The following is a 23182-nucleotide window of genomic DNA, read 5'->3' on the forward strand; positions in this document are numbered from 1 at the left end:
TGTTGGGGTTTGAGTATTGTGCTTGACTGTTGAGGTTTGAGTATTGTGCTTGACTGTTGAGTTTGAGTATTGTGCTTGACTGTTGAGGTTTGAGTATTGTGCTTGACTGTTGAGTTTGAGTATTGTGCTTGACTGTTGAGTTTGAGTATTATGCTTGACTGTTGAGGTTTGAGTATTGTGCTTGACATAGTTTGAGTATTGTGCTTGACTGTTGAGGTTTGATATTGTGCTTGAGTATGTGTGCTTGACTAATGGAATGCTGTTTGTCTATGACTCATTAAGTCACAGCCTATTTAGATCACTTTGAGCTTCCATTTCAGTTAACATGCTGTCTTAGGAGACAGGCGCTGTAGACAGCAAGGAAGTTCACTTGGTTTTGGAACAGAGCCAGTTCCTTGCAGTAATTATGAATAATTTTCAGCTTTATTACATACAGTTGCTCACTAAATCTTTGAGATGCTTCTCCCCATGCACTGACTCAGACACTTGGGCATGAAGATGTGCAATAACATTGCCCTTGCTGGATAAATGCATGAGGGTTATTTTTAGTGTCATGGGAGGCCCACAAGATTAATAAACATTCATCATCCATTTCCTCCAAATTCCTGCTCTCTGTCTTTCTCTATTGCATTCTTTCTATCGCTCTCTTGCACTCTGTTTTCTGCTCTGTCTTCTCCTTTAGGAGAGTGAGAGCTTTCTATCACAGTTTCCAAACACTTTATCCATGAAAGAGGAATGGAATAAACAGTGCTTTCATATTTTATTCCTCATCCTCTCACAGAGTGAAATTGAATAAAAATAAAATAAAAAATGATACTGGATGGCAGTAGGGTTCAATCCCAGGACTGTTTGGAGATCATTTTGGTAATGATGTCTTGATTTGCCCCTGAAGCGCATATGCTGATAACCTTTCCATTTCAACATGACTAGTGCAGAGGTCACTGCAGCTGCAGTCCTACTTAAACAACTAGATGTGAACCAAGATTTGCTTCCTCATTGTGACAATAACTACCGACTTAGACTAGACTGTCGTCTGGTCATTGTGTAAAGTGACCAAACCCATTTGGTTGTTTAATATTGATGTTTATGGGTGGGTAAATCTGAAATCAATGATATATGCCACAATAATAGACTGCCGTGCAATGAAGTGTAAAGTAATACACACTGATTATTTCACAGACATACAGGGTGGATTATACAGTTACCGGCAGATGTTTGGTGTCTTGTTTATATGCGACTAACAATGTTGAATTTTTTACTGGATACAAATTTGTAACAATTATTTAAGAAATTGCACTACAAAATTCTAGATTCTAATTTCTAATTTAGCAAGGGTGAACTAAATTGATCAAAAGTGTCTATTTCAAATAAATGCTGTTTAAAAAATAAATAAAAATAATAATGTTTCCACAAACATATCTGACAACAAACTTGAAATAGTGTAACTAAAAAAACTGTAAATTTTGTCAATTTTCATTGTATTTTGTTCATATATATATTTTAGTTATTTCACTATAACCTTTTGAGATTTTATTCATTTACATGGCTAGAAATGATTATTTTAAATGCCTGAGATTTAACATGTGCATGGGAGCCAGTAATAACTGCCTCAAAGAATCTTTCAAAGAACTGATCTTATGTACAGAGCCCCTAAAGGGACATGGTGATGAAACAAATATGAAATAGGAGGAAGTTTGATATGTTAAATATTTTGCGTTCTCTCGCAAATGTTTTGCTTTCCCCAGTTTTATGTCCTTTGCAAGCGAACGCAAAGTTTCACATGGAAACGCCAAATGTTTCTGAAAGAAGGCGAAAATATTGACAAATACATTTTCCTTATCTAATCTAAAAGAAAGATCTTGGTCAAGTTTCATAATCTCACCATTCACATTTTGTCCTTGGTGTGTCAGAGTGTTCCATTTATTCAGTAGAATGAATTAATTGGTAATGGATAATAAAATGAAACCACAAATTCTTACCAGGGTCTAAAAATACTAGAAGTGACCATGAAACTTTTAGTATAGAACAATTTCATCCTGTAGCAGCAAACACATCACAGTGTCTATTTTAGAAGGGCATCACACCTAATTCTCGGGAGAAAATCCTCTCTCACACATCATTAAACATACATAAAACGTTACTTTTTGCGGACAAATGTTGCCAGATCTTGCAAAATATTCATTGCCTGCTGTGGAAGATTATTTCGCCCCATTCCAAACAATCCCAGTTCTTTCCAGTGAAGGTTATTAAATATTTTCAGCTTGACATTGATTTAAAAAAATGACATCACAAACTCTAAAATCAGGCCATTCTGACAGGATGTAATAATATTGAATTATTGGAGATATTTCAACATTTTATTTTGAGTGAAATAATGTATTAATGTGTCTTCTGCATGTGTTTGATGGCAGGCAGCGGGACCCTGAGGGGGTGTGAGAGTCCACGACACACACTGAGATTAATTGCTCTCACTCCAGTGAGTGTTATTCATTGGTCAGAGGTAGGAAAGAAGCTTCTCAGGACCCAAAAGCACTGTGATGGTACCTCAGTGCAGTTATGGTAATACAATTGTGGTCAGAATTATTGGCACCCCTGGTAAATATGATCAAATATGGCTGTAAAAATAAATCTGCATTGTTTATCCTTTTGATTTTGTATTTAAAAAAATCCAAAACATCTAACCTTTCATTGAAGTAAAACAATCACATTATGAAATAAATGCTTTTCTCTAAAACAGGTTGTCCATAATTATTGACACCCTTTTATGAAATACTTTTTGCAACCTCCTTTTGCCAAGAGAACCGCTAAGAGTCTTCTCCTATAACGCCTAATGAGTTTGGAGAACACCTGACAAGAGATCAGAGAACATTCCTCCATACAGAATCTTTCCAGCTTCCCAGATCCATGTTGGTGCTTCTTCTCTTCAGTTCACCCCACTCATGGTCATCGCAGACGCTTCATTTTGTGCTCGGTGACACACTTCTGTGTTGATTTTGATGTTTGTTTTGGATCATTGTCCTGATGGAAGATCCATTCATGGCTCATTATAAGATTTCTAGCAAAGGCCGCCAGGTTTTGATTTTTTTATCTGCTGTATTTGCTAGAATCCATGATACCCTGTATCTGAACAAGATGTTCAGGATCTCCAGCCAAAGAATAGCTCCACAACATTAACGATCAGGTATATTTAACCATGGGCATGGGGTACTTTATATCCCTGTTTGTTTGCACCAAATACATCTGGTGGATTTGCTGCCAAAAAGCTCTTTTTATAGTTTGATCTGACCACAGAAGCAGGTCCCTTTTTGAGTCCAGTCGTGTCTGTCAACAGAATATGCTGGAGTTTTTTTCTGGATGCGCATGAAGAATTTTTCTTGAAACCCTCCCAAACAACATGTGGTGATGTAGGGGTTTGTTTGATGTTTTTTTTAGGCTTTCTGACCCCAAGACTCAACTAATCTCTGCGAACATCTGTGATCCTTGGAGAGTTTTTCTCCCCTTAAACTTTCCTCTTCACCATGCATTAAGGTGGTATAGACACACATCCTCTTCCAGGCAGATTCGTAACATCTTTAGTTGGTTGGAACTTCTTTAGTATTGCCCTGATGGTGGAAATGGGAATTTTCAAAAAATTTCTCACAGTCACTTTCTATTTTGTGAAGCTTAACAATCTTTTACTACACACCAGAAGTATATATTCTTTGGTTTTACTCATTGTGATGGATCATTGAGAGAATTAATCATGCTGTTTTCTCAAAAAAGCCTTTGTGTTTCCTCATATTTATACTCCTGTGAAACAAGACATCATAGTTAGACAATGTCATGCTCATAATCATCCTGGTGACCTAAAGAATTTAAATACTCATGAACAATTCTTGGGGTGCCAATAATTTTGGCCAATGTGTTTTGGGAAAAAACACTTATTTCATAATGTGATTTCCCCCGACATTCCATTCTTTTACTTCAATGAAATGTTCGATTTAAAAAAAAAATATATGAATGATAGTTTAAAAGGGTAAACAATGCATATTTATTTTTACAGCCATCTTTGATCATATTTACTAGGGATACCAATAATTCTGACCACTACTGTATTACCATATGCCACTACTTGTGGTTTATGGGCAGTTGACATGAAATTGACATGGCATTTTTTTCATTATTTGTTTGGACACAAAACACATTAAAAAATTTGTTTTATTCAAAACTATATTCTATTTAAATTTTTAAAAATGGGGGGGGGGGGGTGCTGGCAAAGCTGATTTTTTTTGCATCATTAGCATCATTTAGCATCATTTTTTAGCATAATAAATAGTGAAAATTTTGTGAAACTTTTCATATCCATGTTCATTCGTCAGCTACCCATATACATGTACTATGGTAGTGAATGATTACCGTATACATGTACTATGGTAATTACATGGTTCACTATTATAGAGCATAGTAATGCCATAGTACATTTTGGTACTTTTATGCAGTTCTGTTATCTTGTAAATAATCATCTTCTAGTTTAGCTAAAGGGTTCATCTACTGAACTGTGCCCTACTACTACAAGACTAATCTATTTTAAATCTACAGAGTATCACAAGACAAACTGTACTACTCTATTAACTTTAAAAAAGCTCGAACCTGTAAATATGTCTACAGACGTTGATGGAGCTGGTGTCTGGGATACTGTGATTGGTTGGAATGTCTCTGTGCTGGTTGTTGTTGAGTCTGAGGTCAGTTGGACTGTGGGTGGTGTTATGGATGTAGTTATAGACATTGGTACAGTGGCTGGGTCAAGCGTAACTGCTAGTGTTGGCACTGAGGATAAAAAAAACAACATAACAGCCGGTTGAGACTGAATTCAGATGCAAGACTTATGGCAAATGGCTAAAGTTGCACTAAGTAATTTATTTCAGGTCTTGGACTTGACACTGACAACAACTTGAGATGTTGAAGATTTTAGTAAAAGCATAGTTTTTGGTTTCCAACAACACTGCCATATACCCTATTTACCCAACATTGTTATTAAAGGTGCAGTGGAGGTGTATCTAGAGGTGATATTGCGAACTGCAACCGCCCATCGCTCACCCCTTCCTTTCAAAGCACATAGAGAAGCTACGGTGGATGACACAGGCCAAAGATGACGTCGTCGTAGACAGCAGAGAGCAGCTAGCGCTCTGTAGAGAAGTGTGTCCGTTTAGGGCTACTGTATAAACATGGCACATCTGTGGGTTTTATATATATATGATATATAGAAATGGCTTACTCAGATGTAATAAAAACATTATGCAAGGTCTTTATACGCCACTGAAAACAGTTATGCATACTATATTGCATTTCTGTCAAGCTATTTTAAAGGGTTAGTTCACCCAAAAATGAAATGTATGTCATTAATGACTCACCCTAATGTCGTTCGACACCCATAAGACCTCCGTTCATCTTCGAAACACAGTTTAAGATATTTTATATTTAGTCCGAGAGTGTATCGGAGTGTATGCACACTATACTGTCCATGTCCAGAAATATAATAAAAACACCATCAAAGTAGTCCATATGTGACATCAGTTAGTTAATTAGAATCTCTAGAAGCATCGAAAATACATTTTGGTCCAAAAATAATGTAAGGCTGGAAAAACCTAGTAGATGCCGAAATGTCTAATCGCTCTGAGAAAACAGGAAATTAGCATCTGAACTCATTCATACAGTTAGTGTCTCTGTCCAAGACGACATCACACTGAGTGAACCATCTATGAATGACACTAATTTACATGCCTCTCCTTTCACATGAAAATTCCCCCAAACTCCTGCTCCCCCAAACTTGAGATCACCTGAAATGCACCAGAAATCTCTGTTACAATGTCAATCCTCACGATACAGTATTATAGGTGTTTGATATCATTTGAAATGTCTCAGTGCGACTGGTACAAATATCAACTCCACAGAAGTAAACTAGAACATCATAAATGTTTTAAGAGTTTAAAGATATCTTTCCTTGGTGTATGGTGGGTGTGGCTTTCAGCCATTTGGCTTCTCTTCTTCTCAAGTCTATAGGACTTGATTAATGCAAATTCCTATTGTGAACTGGTGTTTCCATTTGAAAGAGTTTCAAATGGTTCTGGGTATTAATTAAATGTGTACTTAAACTATTAAATATAATGACCAAATAACAAATTAGCATTCTAACCTAAATTCTAAATTATGATTAAATGGAGTCAGATTAAGAAGAATTGGAATTAAATCCTTTATGCCCAACTGAAAACATAGAACGCGCAGCGACCTTCACCCGCCATCGTTAGCCTCCATTGGGACGAATTTGGTCGGGCTTACAATAACAAAAACTACGCCTTTATTCAGCATTGTCTGCTCTTCCAGGTTCCAATCCTCAAATAAAGATTAGAACGGTCATGAATGAGCGTATTGATTCATGATTTGGATCGTGTGTCAAACTGCTGAAATCACATGACATTGGCAATCTGAATCATGGATCAATACACTGATTCATAACCATTTGAATCTTTATTTGAGGATTGAACACAAACGCGGAAGAGGAGACAATGCTGAATAAAGTCGCAGTTTTTGCTATTTTTGGACCAAAATGTATTTTCGATGCTTCAAGAGATTCTAATTAACTAACTGATGTCACATATGGACTACTTTGATGATGTTTTTATTCCCTTTCTGGACATGGACAGTACAGTGTGCATACACTTGCATATGCTCTCGGACTAAAATATAAAATATCTTAAACTGTGTTCTGAAGATGAACGGAGGTCTTACGGGTGTGAACGACATTAGGGTGAGTCATTAATGACATACATTTCATTTTTGGGTGAACTAACCCTTTAAATAAATCCTCAACTGAAAGTGTCCGAAAATAGTTTCACAGAGATGTAGTAGTATTCAGCTGGTCATATGATCTAATTATGGTATAATCAATAATTTGAAATATTTTAACCTTCTTTAAATACAAAACTTAGTAACATAAATAAATAAATATAAATAAATAAAACACAGAGAGCACCTTTAAGAAGAATCTTGAAGAAAAAGACTCATGAGATCCTCATGAGATCAGTCATCACCTCCGATTTTCAGCAAAACAGAATTAAACCACCACAAATGGGCAGAACCGCACTGAAATCTCCCATAACCTTCAGCACACCCTCATACATCACAAACTAGCATTAGAATGCTTTGCGTCTTACATCACATGAAACATTTATGAAGTAGAAAACTGTGGAAAAATGCATCATGCCATCAGAGTTCACAGTGACAGTTAAGGGACGGATCAGAACTGACGTCTTGTTAATGACATGAAATAAAGAGGCCAAAAAGAGTGATGGCAGCAGGAGCGAAAACATGAAAACAACAGTCAGCGTATTCCGTTAGCATGCCACTTACTGCCAGACGTTCCCGATGCCTCACCTGCAAACAGAAAGAGAGGAAGATAAAACAAATGAGAGAGTTTTACTCATTTCAAAAACACCATTGTGGGTTTATTTGATTATTTCTCTACCACTCTGGAGCACATCTAAGATTCAAAAATACAAAAGCCTGCCTTACTTTTGCAGGAAGTGAGCATACAGTAGTGATGAACTGTACATTTCTACTATTCAGAATGGCTGTCTTCTTTTTATTGCGAAGATGCCTTGAAAGCTTTGTGCTATTCTACTTTCCTTAGCAAGTGAAGATGCCCCAGTTTTCTACACTGTACGTAAATCATAGCTTCTTCTCAGGTGTGTGTGCATGTCTTAATACAGCAGGTGCATAATTCTTACAAATGTTCGGGGAGCCATTCGGTGTGGGCAGGTAGGAGCCGGGCTTCCAGGACTTGGCTTTGAAACCTTTCTCACAGGCCGAACAGTCTTGTCCAGTGGTGTTGTGCTCGCAGTCGCACTGAAGGGTCCCGTCACGGAGGGAGCACTGACCGGCGTGGAGGTTACACTTACACCTGTGAAAGCAGGAAACAGTGGACAATTAGCACGCTTGTTACATCGCAGCCACAGGCAAGGGTGAAAGCCGCACCGCCGAGGACGTTTCTCACATTTTATTTCTTAGGGTCACCCGAGGTAGCTCATTAGCTACACCTACTAGAATCAGCTAGGCTAATTAGTGGAGCCAGACACCATAGAGCACAGCTAAAAACAGTACCTGTAGGGAATATTGTGGATACTACAGATCTTTACATCGTGGTTGATGTGTATATAGTAATATAGAGAGGGGTTTTGGGCCAGTGAGATTCCACTGTGGACAGAGTTATCCAGTACACCGCTGGTTCAGACCTGCTCTTTTGTTTTCAAGGCCGGTGTGAACAAAATATTAGATATAAGGCTGATGATATCTAGCTCACTATTCTTCCTTTTCCCATCACAGACATATCACACCGGAAAGGCATTTACTTTCAATAAAAATTAAGAAAGTGTTCTAAAAGTGGAAATAAAGTGCCTAATGACTGTTTAAAAATAATAATAAAATTTTTTATTGGGTAGCTTTAGGGATAGGTGTAGGGAGGGCTTTTATTGTCCCATTAAGGCAGCATCCATTTAATAAATATAATAAGTTACACTGTTATTATTGCATCCTGTTAATGTACAACAATACTGAGGTGCAAATAGTATTTATCTGCCAAAATAAAGTACAAAATACATCTAATAAATATTTACACATATATTACAAAGAACTTCTACTTTTACATAGTGGGAATGGAATACGTCGTTATTTTCACTTAGTGTAAATAGAACTGCTAAAAAAAATCCTGCTATTATCACTTAGTGTAAATAAAATATCACTATTTTCACTTAGTGCAAATAGCTGCTTGCTGAAATATAAACCTTAAAACTTTTGTGTTGTTGTTGTTAAATGAAATAAAGCCAACATAAAATAAATATTAAATGGAAAAACAAACCTTTTCAGTTATTTCATATTTAATTTGGCAAGACTTAACAATAAGGTTTTATTAGTGAACTATTTTAGTTAACATGCACTAAAAATTAACAATACTTCTATAGCATTTATTAATTTAATGTTAATTTCAACATTTGCTAATGCATTATTAGATCAAATGTTATATTTGTTAAAATAGTTAATGCACCGTGAACTATCAATGAAGATGGATTAACTAACATTAACAAAGATCAATAAATAGCAAGACCATAATAGCAAGACTGTGAACCAGCCAAAAGAGAACATAACCCATCTGAAACATTTGGACATTGACGAGCAGTCAGATCTGAGACAGACCAGAAATTTCGCTTTTAGACCTTTTTGTCATCCTAACATATAGCGCAAGGCTTGGCCCTGATAAATAATGTAACAAATACTGCACTGTAAAAAAAAGTGTTGGTTTTTGTTGGTTTAACTTAAAAAAAGTAAGTAACCTGGTTGCCTTAAAATGTTGTGTTTATTGAACTTAATTCAATATACAATGAAGGAATTAATACAATGAAGGTTAATACAATGAAGGAAACTAGTTTAATAAATAGAAACTCAAAAGATTTTTGTATCTAAACCACATAAAAAAATGTATAAATCAGGAAAATAGCACTGTTTGGCATGTTTCACTGCATCATCAGAAATAAAACACACACAATTAGCCAATATGCTTACAAAATCTTTTAATAATATTTTAATAAAGGTTGACGAATCTCAAAAAATGTTCATTATATTAACTCAAAATTTTAATTTCAATGAACTCAAAATTTTAAGGCAACCAGGTAACTTTTTTTCTAAATAATTTTTTACAGTGTATATTGCTCATTGTTATTTCATGTAAGTTACCGATAGCAATTATCTTATATTAGGATTATCTTATATTATTATTATATCTTTTATGAGGATTATCTTATATTATTATTATACTATGTGAAATTTATTGACCCATTGAAAGTGGTGACAATGATAAATATTACATAGGAAAAAAAAAAAAAAGGGGGGACACTGATTATTACAATGATGATGGTATGATGATGATAAGTGATGGTAGTGATAATATAATAAATAATAAATGTGTAACTTTGCTTATGAATACACACCCACACCTACACTCACCCACACACACCTTATACATTAACACACTTTTATTTCACTTCTAGAATTATGTAATTACTCGATTGTCAATTACTGCACTATTGTGGTTTGTATGTCTGTATGTCAATAAAAAAAAAAAAAAAAAAAAAAAGTTACCGATAGCAAATGAGACCTTATTATAAAGTGTTAAAAATAATTAATTGTTACTACAATTATTAAAAAACTAAAACTGAAATAAAAATAACTTAAAACTAAATAGAAATATAAAATGAAAACTATTTAAAAAAAATGCTAAATATGAATAGATATTTTGTTAGTTTATTCATAATACTAAAAAACACTGGTGCAGTAAGACAAAACACAGTCTATGAAAACAGACTCGTGTAGTGTTGCTTTTCAACGATTTTTAGATAACTTTTACACTGTAAACAAAAATGTATGTTTCTAATGGAAAATTTTCTAGTGACTGATCACATCTAAATCTTGCATTTGACCAAATTGAATTTCTGTGAATTGATGCAATTTTTACAGCGTACTGGAAAACAAGGGGAAAAATAATTATTAAAAACTCATAAATAAGTAGTCCTAAAAACTTTTGTCCACTCTTCTAGATATTGGTGTGATTAAAGTCTTTTTTGTTACTTTGTTCGATGATTTGCTAGATGTTTCTAATCTTTCATCATTATTTACTCTTCCCATGACTCATATTTGTAAGCACTATAGAGGCTGTTTGTGTTTGTTGTAGATGCGGGTGAGTTTGATTCTCTTTGTCTGTGATGTTGGAGATAAAACTCGTGGATCTGTGGGGACAGTAAACAGCATCCGTCTGCTCTACTCCAAATATAGCAGTCATCTACTGGGGGGAAGGGAATACCTCGAGAAAGATGGAACCAACGAGAGAGAGAGAGAGAGAGAGAGAGAGAGAGAGAGAGAGAGAGAGAGAGAGAGAGAGAGAGAGAGTGAGTGAGTAATGATTATCGCTAGTAATGAGAATAAATGGGGGATATTGAGATGGCCTTGCCTTGTCTCTCCTTATTGGTGGCTTTATAAGAAAAATCTGCAGTGCTCCACAAAATGTTGCATCCCTCCTTTGAGTTTATGAGGAGTGCTCTGGCTATCTGACAGCCGAGTTTAAGGATAGTTGAGATTAAAGGTCTAGGAAGGAAAGCAGGTTAGTATGGAAATTACGACTTTTGCAATTACAATCTCTCTAATCAAATGAGTGTGTAAATCCCAATGCTTTGGATTTTTTTTTTTCATCCTCACTAGAGCGAACAGCAATCCATTTGCATGAAATATTTATGAAGCTGACCTATATATTTCCATGCGGACACCCCATAACAAAACCGTGTATTGCCGTATAATGAGGTCATACCTCGCCCTCTGAAGTTTCCCATGAAAAAAAGTGATGCTATAGCAACATACGAAACTGCGGGATAAAATGCTGTCTTATGTACTGCTAGTTTGTTGTAAAGCCATTTCTTGTTTGCATGTTTTAACTTTATTTTAAAGGATGCAAAAAATTATGTAAAATCCCTCCAAAAATGTATGAAACGTGATAATATTAATTAAACGCAGTGCACTGCATCTTATTGCAGTTATCAGATGGTACATTTTTCAACATATAAATGAAAAATATACAAGCTTTTGGGTTTGGGGATCCCCAAGGGGAAGATTTTGGGTTGGGGATAAAAATAAGATTTGATCTTATTTTTACTTTTAAAATTAATTATGGCACTTTGCTTATAAAACTCATATAAATGTTAGTAATTATATATATATATAGGGCAGACAAGAAACTAAACAAGATCATTACACAGGCCAGGCTCAAGCCCACATCCCCGTCTGCACAACAGGTATTGTGCACTACTCACTGTACCACACCTCCATTATGGTAACTTAAAAAAAGCATAGATATATTTCCAAACCGTTTACTACATCTCAATCATGAGTGATAGAGAAGATTGTGATTTTACTTTATTTCATTAACTTTAATTAGGTCTTTCTTTGAAAGCCTGAGGAAACAGTTAGACTTCTACCACCCTCTTGAGGCCTTTAAGCTGTAATTAAAACCCAGTGTCAATCACACACTCATTCAGTTGGCTGTTTCTCCAGACCCAGTGCCTATCAAGCTCCTATCATGTCAAATTAATCAGCGGCAGACCACTTCGTTTCGGAGATCCTCGCCTTAAGGGAGACCTCTCCACTTTTGAGAGACAGCGCAGGATCTCAGACGAACGTTAATCAATTAAAGCACGGCAGGGTCTCATATCAATTTCCGACCAAATCCAGTGTGGGCTTTACAATCCTCTTATGTACAGATTGAAATTAGGACCCACCCTGTGAGGAGCGATGAGAAATGGATGAACGAGTCTGTGTAATGTAGAGCACTAAGAGCAAATATAAATGGGTTCTTGCTCTATGCGTTTATTTTGCTTGGGTTGCATATTTGGGGATTGATTTTTTTTTATTATCTATGGGCACTTTTATGCTGTTGTTTTTTTTAAAGGGATAATTTACTCTGAAATAAATAAAAAAGCCATCTTTTACTCACCCTGCTGATTTCCAGTGCCCTATGTCCTTCTATTGTTTTCGGTCTTCGAAACTTTAAATTTTTAAAAACGTCCTGCATGTGCTTCTCTATATAATGGCAACCAGGCTAAAACTTAATGAAAAAGTATCACACAATGATACAGTGAGATGCTCACCATATGGAAAGTGTTCAGGAGGCATACTATATAAGATTCTTTGGAAAAGGTTCTGAGCTCGGCGGTTACTCTGTGCACGCTCCTGTGAGTGTGAGCAAGCCGTCAGCAAACCTTATTTTGTTGTTATTAGAGTTACGTCTTGAAAAGGTCAGTTCAAAAGTGTGGGGTCATTAAGATTTTTATTTGTTTATTTTGACAGAAATTAATAGTTTTATTTAGCATGGATGCATTAAAATGATGATGAAAATGTAAACAAAATTATCATTTAAATTAAATGCTTTTCTTTCGAACTTTTTTGATCGTCAAAAATTATAAAGAAAATGTATCATGGTTTCCACAAATATATTTAAAAAAGCTCAACTCTCTTCAGCACTGATAATAAGAAATGTTTCTTGAGCAGCAAATCAGCATATTAGAATGATTTCTGAAGGATCACTTCAGGAAACTGAAGAATGGAGTAATGATGCTGAAAATTCAGCTGTTCCATCACAGCAATAAATTACATTTTAAAATGTATTAAAATAGAAAAGTTATTTTAAAAAAAATGTTCACAATATTACTGTTTTCCTGTACTTTTGATCAAATAAATGCAGCTTTGGTGAGCATGAGATGATTCAAAAAAGTTGTTCACTCTCTTCACTTGATATTTGAAGGAAAAATTAAATTGTGGAAGTTTTTGCTGTCTGCAGTGTGTGTGTATGTGTCTATGTGTTGCACGGTTTGTGCTTATATCCACCGATCGGACAGGCCAAGTAATGTAAAATAACAGTCATATTAATTGTGGGTGGATGAGATAAATCATTGTGTTTGTTTTATAAAGACATTTTGCGAGCCCTGAGGTCCGATTCATTCCGGTTGCCGTTTCCCCACACGCTTCAAAGCAACGCCTCATGCGTACTCACCGGGGAGCCGAAGTTCATTAAATATGCAAAGCTTATCCAATCATAGCCATAGGCGTTTACTTCCAAGTCTTCAGTGCGGCACGCCCATTAAAACCGAGCGTGTCTTGAGAGAGGCTCAAAACTATGGCAGAAAATAGCCTATGCTTATTCATTATGATGTTTTTGAATGTAAAAATTACACGAACATCACAAGTAGAAGAGTTACCTTGAATGAAAGTGTTTCTGGACAAATCAACACCCAACGAAGGTGCATTCAGCACACCTAAACATGCAGTGTTAAATCAGGAATTGCATCATGAACAAAGCCAGATAAAAAAAACAGCGACTAATATAAGGCAGTTGCGGGAATCTAACATGCCGCGAAAAAACAGTGCTTGAAGTGATTCAAGCCCTTGGCAAAAACAACACTAAAAAGAAATCTGTCTGGGCTGACAGCTGAATAAATGCCTGCTGGCGTTTTGTAAATGTGCATGGATAGTGAGTGTGAAAACTGCAAGCGATACGGGCACTAGCTTGCAGATTGGTATGCATTTCTCATCATCATGAATATTCTAAATTATTGACACCTCACCAAAAAAAAATGCCAAGTAGACAGTAAAATCTTGTGATTAAAAACCAAGGACAGAAGAAATAATTTGTGATGCTGTTAAGGACAGAGAGGGCAAGGCTGTTTTGCTTTTATTAAAAAGCTGGCATTATAGGCTGGATGAAGCAGCCCGTGTGCATTTTTAGCACAGAATGCAGCAAATCCGGCAACCTCGCTGCAGGTTGCAGGGAAACAGCAGGAGGCTTCCTGGGCCTCAGTAGGGAGGTGAAGTAGCAGCATCTTTTTCTGGGGTGTGAGGTGAGGTTTCTCTGCCCTGTGCTCACAGAATCTGCGTTGATCCAGGGCAGCTATATCCAGACACCGCAGGGCTGGGACCCCACTGCTTGGGACAGGAACAGATCTCATGGGCACGCTTGCTGCCAGGCTCTGCTGTTGGGATAGGATCAAACCCTTATCTGGCCATCTGTGACTGAAGAATCAGGAGTGTGTGATAAACATATGGCCCTTAATGCTCCGGCAAAACAGAGGCGCTAAAAGGAGAGCGCCAGAACTAACTAGTCAACTGCTGTGGATTCTTCTCAAAGCTTCAGACTGTGAGCTAAGTTGTGTTGGGAAGGCCTGGGAAAATATCCATCCTCTGGTCAGAGTCACAATGTGTGTGTGTAAACTTGAAATAGTTAGGGAATTTCAGTTGCAGTTCTGGGATTACTGCTGATCTAGGTTCAGTTTCCCACCACAAACCTTAATTGGAAAAAAGGGAATAGCTGACTCGTAGTTTGCTGTTTGTATGCACAGAAAGATATATACACCTATCAGGCATAACATTATGATCTAATATTGTGTTGTCCCCCTTTTGCTGCCCTGAGCCCTGATCCGTCGAGGCATAAACTCCACTAGACCCATGAAGGTGTGCTGTGGTATCTGGCACCAAGATGTTATCAGCATATCCTTTAAGTCCTGTAATTTGCAAGGTGGGGCCTCCATGGATTGGACGTGTTTGTTCAGCACATCCCACAAATGCTCAACTGGATTAAGATTTGGGGAATTTGGAGGCCAAGGCAACACCTCAAACTTATTGTTGTGCTTCTTAAACCATTCCTGAACCATTTTTTCCATTGCAGAGCATATTATCCTGCTGAAAGAGGCCACAGCCACCAGGGAATGCTATTTCCATGAAGGGGTATACAGGGTCTGCAACAATGCTCAGGTAGGTGGTACGTTTCAAAGTAACATCCACATGGATGGCAGGACCCAAGGTTTCCCAGCACTACAAAAGTAGCCCAAAGCATCACACTGCCTCCGCCGGCTTGCCTTCATCAAGTGCATCCTGGTGCAATTTGTTCCCCAGGTAAACAACGCATATCCACGTGATGTAAAAGAAAATGGGATTTATCAGACCAGGCCACCTTCTTCCATTACTCCGTGGTCCAGTTCTGATGCTCATATGCCCACAGTTGGTGCTTTCGGCGGTGGACAGGGGTCAGCATGGGCACCCTGACTGGTCTGCGGCTATGAAGCCCCATACACAATAATCTGTGATGCACTGTGTATTCTGACACTTTTCTATCAGAACCAGCATTAACTTCTTGAGCAATTTGAGCAACAGTAGCTCATCTATTTGATCGGAACACAATGGCCAGCCTTCACTCCTTACGTGCAGCAATGAGCCTTGGTCCATGACCCTGTCTCCGGTTCACCACTGTTCCTTCCTTGGAGCACTTTTGATAGATACTGACCACTGCACTGAACACCTCACAAGAGCAGCAGCTTTGGAGATGCTCTGACCCAGTTGTCTAGCCATCACAAATTGGCCCTTGTCAAACTCACTCAAATTCTTACACTTACCCACTTTTCCTGCTTCTAACACACCAAATTTGAGGACAAAATGTCCACTTGCTCCCTAATATGTCCCACCCACTAGCAGATTCTGTGAGGAAGAGATAATCAGTGTTATTCAATTTACAATATTACAGTTGTTTTTTGTTTGTTTTTTTCGGTAAAACTTTATAATAAGGTTGTATTAGTTAACATTAGTTAATGCATTATTTAACATGAACTAACCATAAACAACACCTTTGTTCTTCATTAGTTCATCTTTGTTATTGTTAGTTTATAAAAATCCAGCTGTTCATGGTTTGTTCATGTTAGTTCACAGTGCATTAACTAATGTTAGCCAGATTGTAATGCATTAGTAAATGTTGAAATTAACATTAAAGGACTCCGGTGAAAAATTAACCTTGGAGTAATTAACACATGCTTACCGAGCTACTGAGTAGATCGTTCTCTCTCGAATGTAAAGACTTTTATCTCTAAAAACAGATTATCTTAAAACGCTTGTCTATGGGGCAGAGAGTAAGTAAAATTAAATCGCTAGTTAATACCACTAACAAGGCTCAAAATAGCCTCACACTAACACGGTAGCAGAATGAGGGTCCCTACATGCAAACCGAAGCATTGAGAACTTTGGAAGAGTACAAACAGTTCAATAAGAAGATACTTTATAAAGACAGTCCATTACACGTTTACAGACAGCAGCCATCTTGGAAAACAGTCTCGACGAGTCGAGCCACGATCGCTGTGCTAAGTGAGCTGGTCGATAGGAATGAAGTTTGTGAAATCTAATTACATGGACATTTTTATTTTTATTTATTTATTTTCTCTGCTGTGTTCAGTGCTTTCTTCCGGAAACAACGGAAGATTATGTTTTCACAGTTCATTACTTAGCACAGCGTTCGTGGCTCTTGTGGTTCGTGGCTGGTGTTTATAATAACTTGGGGGATAAAGTCGTTCTTTTGATTTTTGTGTGCACAATAACTATTTTTCGTCACATTCTAACATTATTGTACAGCCACGGTAGTGAGATGGACTTTGTGTTTAGTGCCTTTATTGGTCTTGTGAGTGGGAATGTACTGTATGCCAATAGAGGCCTTTCTGAAGCCTTTCTCAGTCATCAGCTTTCAACAAAAATATCTTCATTTGTGTTCAGAAGATGAATGAAGGTCTTATGGGTTTCCAACGACATGAGGGTGAGTAATTAATCAAATAATTTTTTGGGTGAACTAACCCTTTAAGCCCGCCCACCGACTCTATACAGGATGTGATTGACCTGACCAGAATTAGTTTTTTCCTGTTAGCAAGCCAATGGAGTTGCTAGATGATCATGGCTGCAAATTAGATCTGCTGCCGCCAGGGTGCGTCTAGATTTCTAGGCTATTTTTTTTTCTGTATTTTTGATCAAATAAATGCAGTTAATTAAAAAGTATTTTGTCCAAACTTTTGACTAGTATTGTGTATATAATATTTAATGATAATATTCACATCCCTTGAACTGGTGACCTCTTTCACCAGTTCAAGGGATGTGAATATTATCAGTAAATATTTTTCCATTGTATCTTTATCCTAACTTAAAGTTTTTGGATGTTGCCAAAGTGGAACACTGTAAAAAATGAATATCACATGAACATGTTTAGAATTCTCTACTGAAGGTAATTCTCTGCCTGGAGCATCGCCCTGCTTTTGACATGAGCTTAAACCTGCCATTGCTTAGGTAATGAGGTTTTGGATAAATCTGCACAACTAAAGACAAGTGTGACGCAATTCTCCCCAGGGTGTCGTTGAGGAACATTTATAGAATATCATTATGAGCATTTATGCCTTTATTGGATGCAGCGGCTAGATTTCTTTCAAGATTTGTTTAAAAGCAGCAAAGTCTGGTGCAAATAACGGGAGCACGGTGCTCCGATGAATAAATAGCAGTGACACTAAACAAACACAGATAGACAGATAAAAGGCTGCCGCTGGAGTCCGTTGCTCTAAAGCAGCTGGAAGCTGCTGTTAATGGGAGCTTGATTTATTTTTCCCACAGTCCTCTCTCACGAGACACCCTGACTATTTATTCTCATTTGCACAGAAGCACTGCCAGGCTCATCATGAGGCACTTACGCAAACAAAAACGGATGGAGGAAAGGCGAGGACAATCGGTGCCCGGAGAGTCACCTCGGGCTGGCCTAGATTGGTCATTATCACCAGTACCCGTCTGACTTATTACCTCCATTTTGAGGAGGACAGAGGAACAGCACTGGAAGAGAATGTAGAGAAAGAGTAGCCATTAGTAAACGCTAATGTGTGAACGTCCCCAAATGGGCTGTACAACCCATGAACTTGGGCTGTTTGAGAAAATGACCCGCTTTGTTAACAAGCTCAACGTCTAGGCCTCATACACCTTATATTAGACATGTTTTCCCCATCCATTAACGATGGGAGGTATAAATTGAACATGACAGCTCTCCAAAAATAAGATTCAATTCAGTTTACACAGTGTTCAGGCAGCGGATATTGATTGATAAGAATCGCTCACTAAGACCGATGTAGGTAATTGGCTTCAAATGCTCTTTTCTCTTCCTTAGCCTAATCCTTCCACAGGACCCGGAAAGCTCTGACCTCCGCTAACGATGCCCGATTCTGACTCCTCCGGTGGTGCGGCTCTCACAGTACTTCCTCGCCTCGCAAGACGCCTGTTTTCATATTCCTTATTATCGACTCTCCAGCACCTTCCCACATTTTTGAAGTATAGCAGCTAAAAAAAAAGGTCAGCCCCACAATAGCGGATCTGTGTGTTAAAAGGCAGTCACAGGGAGTTCGTTTCTGAATGTCGTCTTTTATTTCTCCCTGCCATTTTATTTTTTTTACTCATCTGTGCCAGGGGAGCGGCTAATGAAACATACCCCGCTGTTCCTCCCAATGCCTGAGAGAGCTGCCCATACAATAGTAATGCTGAAGGGAGGTGGCAGACCAGAGACCTCTACTCTACAGCCCCGTTCCCCATCCACCTCGTGGAGGATTTGCAGTTAAAAGGTTGGAGAGACATGGGAGAGAGAGCGCTCCCCATGAGGCGAAAGGCCCTTCCTGTACCACAGCTACTGAATCGCAGACGACCTTGAAAGCTTTGGCACCGGCAGCTCCTGTAAATTATTCACACAGGATGCAGAAAAGGGCTTCTTTTGCACTCCCGCACGAAAGGGCGGAAGCCAAAAGCAAACACCACCGCCCCTCACGTGGAAGACGCGGATTAACAGCACAGAGATGGTTAGAAAAGGAGACGTGTGCGCAAAATGGAGAGAGAGACAGAGAGTGGTCTTGCCATTGCACATCAAAAAAAGTTGAAGGAGAGAAAGAATAAGGGAGGTCCCTTCATAATTAATTTCTCCCCCCCATGGAAACATCGCGATGGGGCCAATTATTGCCAGAATGTGACTCCATCGCCTGCTGCGTCACTGTCCACACAGCTCTATCCTTTAGGCATCCACATGATGCTGAATACAGTGAAATGGGCACACATACACATATTAATAATATGGCCATTTTGGATCTTGATATTACTATTTCAAACAAGGTGGATGCAAAGTGTGCATTTCAGCTCTGGATTTTAGAATTTTTAAAAACACATTTTCAATATGGATGTGTGAATTTTAAAATTCATCAGAAATCGCCCTTCCACAGGCCATGTTATTCATGATGTTTTGTGTGGGCTAAGAAAAGCATTTAATGAACTGCATGATTTAGTGCAGGAGGGATATGCCCAGTCGACTGAACAGGAAAGTCCCGCTGTGATGGCATTGCACTAGATACAGTCCCCATACAGAATGGCCGGATGAAATTTTGATGAGCGATGGCGTTCTGATAAAAAATTCTGTTTGCCTTCCCTGGGACACCCCCTTTTATTCTGTGCCCCTAGGGTGGGGATCTGGGCAGCGGAGATATTTACGCCTGCGGTGCTTGCTTTCAGGGAGGCCGAACGACCCTAATAGAATTTCAAAGATCCCCTTGCGAATGAAAAACTGAGGGAGGACAGTTTTCTGTTGTTCCCTCTTTCCCTTCGCTTGTGCTTTCTGCCTCCCTGATAACCTTTCAAAAATGTTTGCACAAACATAGTATCTTAGAGAAATTCTGTTAAATTGACAGCAAAATGTACAACATATTTGTTTAAAGCATTATGGGAATTTTAATTCCTGTATATTTAACTGAACATATCATTGCCTGATATAATGTTAAAGGGTTAGTTCACCCAAAAATGAAATTTCTTTCATTAATGACTCACCCCAATGTCGTTCCACATCCGTTCATCCTCGGAACATAGTTTAAGATATTTTAGATTTAGTCCGAGGCCTTTCTGTCCTTTGAATGTAAGTGTGTGCCCACTTGCTGTCCAATATATACTAAGTATACTAAAATTTGTATTACATTAAAATATACTGATAACTAATTATACATGTGGTAAAATAGTCAAAATATAATTTAAAGGGTTACTTCAGTGATTAGCATATGGCTTTGTATCAGTAGAAACCCTGGAGTATATTCAAATGATTGTGCTTTCCCCCCTCATATCCCCCTGAGACAAGAGATTTATGCATTTTATTTCTGGAAAAATTCCTCCCATGACACAAAAATCATCAATTTGCGCCATCGGAGGAATTGTTGGCCAGAGGCTAAAGACTACAGCCAGCAGAGGGAGCCATTTCTGCATGTTTTCAACTCGCGCGTGGGGGATGGAGATCACACAGCACTCAGCTCGCAGCTGCAGCCTCAGGCATTCATGTTTAAACGGTGCGACCAGCAGAGCAAAGTAAGTCTTTCAACTTCTCAAACTAATTCCTATGAAAGTTAAGCTTTCAAATGCATGAACTAAAAACGCAGCAGACTGAACATGCGCTGTGAATCTATGCCGCGGACGCGTTTACCTCAGCTCTCATCACGAGCTCATCCATGACTGTCATATCTGACTCCTGCAGAGTTTTGGGCTGTGAGACTCCCTCAGCGGCTAAATCACATATTGAACACACACGTTCAGTTTTTAATTGTAATGTCTGTTCTCTAACTGAACTGATTTTATGAAGATGATCGCGGTCGCTGTGGGAAAGTGATCAGTGATTCAGTAATCTAGTAGCGGTGGCTTTGCGAGTGGCCTTGTAGGGCAGCGAAGCATTCTGGGAATTGTTGTCTTTCATCCCCATGAGACAAAAATACGTTTTCTGCCTTTTCTCAGTCTAGAAAACACCAAATTAAAAAATAATTTCACATTTCTACTACATTAATGACCCAGTTTAAATACAGATTCTTCTTCCCAGCGCTGAAGTACTCCTTTAATGTTTATCAACTTTTAATTTTCTGTTAACCATAATGCACATAATCAATTAAACAAACAAATAATATAAATAAATTTAAAGTGGGTGGTTGATTGCCCATTTTTACAAGATGTAAAATATGCCCTTAAGTTTGAGCTTAAAATACCCCACAGATTTTTTTTTATAGCATGTTAAAATTGTCACTTTCTAAGGGTGAGCAAAAACGTGCTGTTTTTATGTGTCCCTTTAAATGCAAATGAGATGCTTCTAATGGGGAGGAGCTTCAAGAAAGCCAGTTGGCAGCTCTGATTACCTCATGCTGACCGGCAATGAAACTGTTCAGCCTTTTGTGTTCAAACCAGAGTCAGACAATGCTGGAAGACTCGAGAAGAAATGACAACATGTAGAATGCAACAAGATGTTTCTGATTGGTTAGTTGATGGATTTAATGTAGCTGATGTGGAGTGAACTGTATTTAAGTCATTGATAAGCATTTTCTGTCATGATAATCTCACCTCCTTTGTTGCATGTTCTCAGGGCGGATATCTCTAACCCGGGAGAAAGCTTGTGTAGTCCCTACCAGCCGTTTGTTGTAGTCCTTTAAAAGCAATTTCTTTAAAAGAAAGTATGGTTTTCATATGGTTTTCATGGATCTATATTTAACATGGATAGACCACTGCCTGTCGTGATAATATATAAAACTCCTGATGTTAGAGTAACACTTACAGAAGAATAAAATAAAACCTATTTCGTTACCTTTTGGAGCTTGGAAGGGTTCAGTGTGAGCAGATGTTTAATACCATCATCATCTGTCCTCGTGAGAGTTCGTTTACCAGTATATTCAGCATCTGCCTCATATTCGCGATCTCCAGCATATTCTCCAAACTCATTTTCAACGTCTTCAAAAATCAATATTTTGATCACTGACAGCTTCTTCAGCACATCCATCATCAAGAGACAGTGACATTAATATTTGATTGTGTTCAGTACTTCCTCTCTGCAGTAAATCACTGAGCCATTTCAGGTTTTGCAGATTATAATTATTATTGTTTCGTTTTTCTGTCAGAGGTAGCTATGAGTGAAACGTCACTTCATCATTGCGTATTAGACATTCCCACCTTGTGGAATAAAGGTGAATTGCGCCCTATTTCGTCATTATAGATTAATTCGTCATTGTGCAAAAAAAAAATACATACAATCCTACACACCTCGGGTCGTTAGCGACCCTATACAATTTTGACAAAAAACTAGTGAAAAAACAGGCATTCAATTATTATTTTATTATTTTTTTCTTGTTATATTGTTTAAAGTGGAGTGATTGAGGAATACTAAGAAGGTTGATGTCTAACTTTAAATAAATGAATGAGGAGCAGGGTAGTGAATGACGTCTCGGGTCGCTAACGACGCGAGGTATGCATTTAAGGGTTAAGCGTCATAACTTTGCAGATGTTGTTTATGCTCAAAACAGCAACATTACACACTAACCAAAGTTAAAAAAGTTCAATCATAATCAACCACCCCTTTAAATACATGTATATATTTTTATTATAACATAATTTTAACATTGTTACTGTAAAAGTGTCTTGTGAATATAATATTTCCACCGTAAACGATATAAGAGTTACTTTTTTTAAATACAAATTTTGCTCTTTTTTTTTTTTTACAGGTTACTTATTAATAGGTTTTCACTGTACACTCTCTTACCGTTTTTGATTTTATTCTATTTTTGCTTTACTCTGTACATTTTCCCCAAAAAATATGCTTGTACAAATTTTTACTGTCTACACCATCAAGTTTAAGTTTATTGCCACCTGCTCTCCCTGCTGTTATCAGTCACTGAAATGCAGCACAATATGATCTTTTTTTTTTAAAGAACAGCTTTGAATTTAAGGT

At 37.8% G+C, this 23182-nt stretch overlaps 1 protein-coding gene across 3 annotated transcripts in view; it reads right to left on the reverse strand.

Moving 5' to 3' along the window:
- Window positions 1–23182, reverse strand: part of LOC137039070 (netrin-G2-like) — a 78668-nt gene that overhangs the window by 25477 nt on the left and 30009 nt on the right. For all 3 annotated transcript variants that reach the window (XM_067414251.1, XM_067414249.1, XM_067414250.1), the window contains exons 4-5: window positions 7764–7936; window positions 7387–7410 (exon numbers count right to left, since the gene is read on the reverse strand). In XM_067414251.1, coding sequence (XP_067270352.1) covers window positions 7387–7410; window positions 7764–7936 — 197 coding nt within the window. The remainder of the gene's footprint in view (window positions 1–7386; window positions 7411–7763; window positions 7937–23182) is intronic.

Source organism: Pseudorasbora parva, chromosome 13, assembly GCF_024679245.1.
Source record: "Pseudorasbora parva isolate DD20220531a chromosome 13, ASM2467924v1, whole genome shotgun sequence".
NCBI lineage: Eukaryota > Metazoa > Chordata > Actinopteri > Cypriniformes > Gobionidae > Pseudorasbora > Pseudorasbora parva.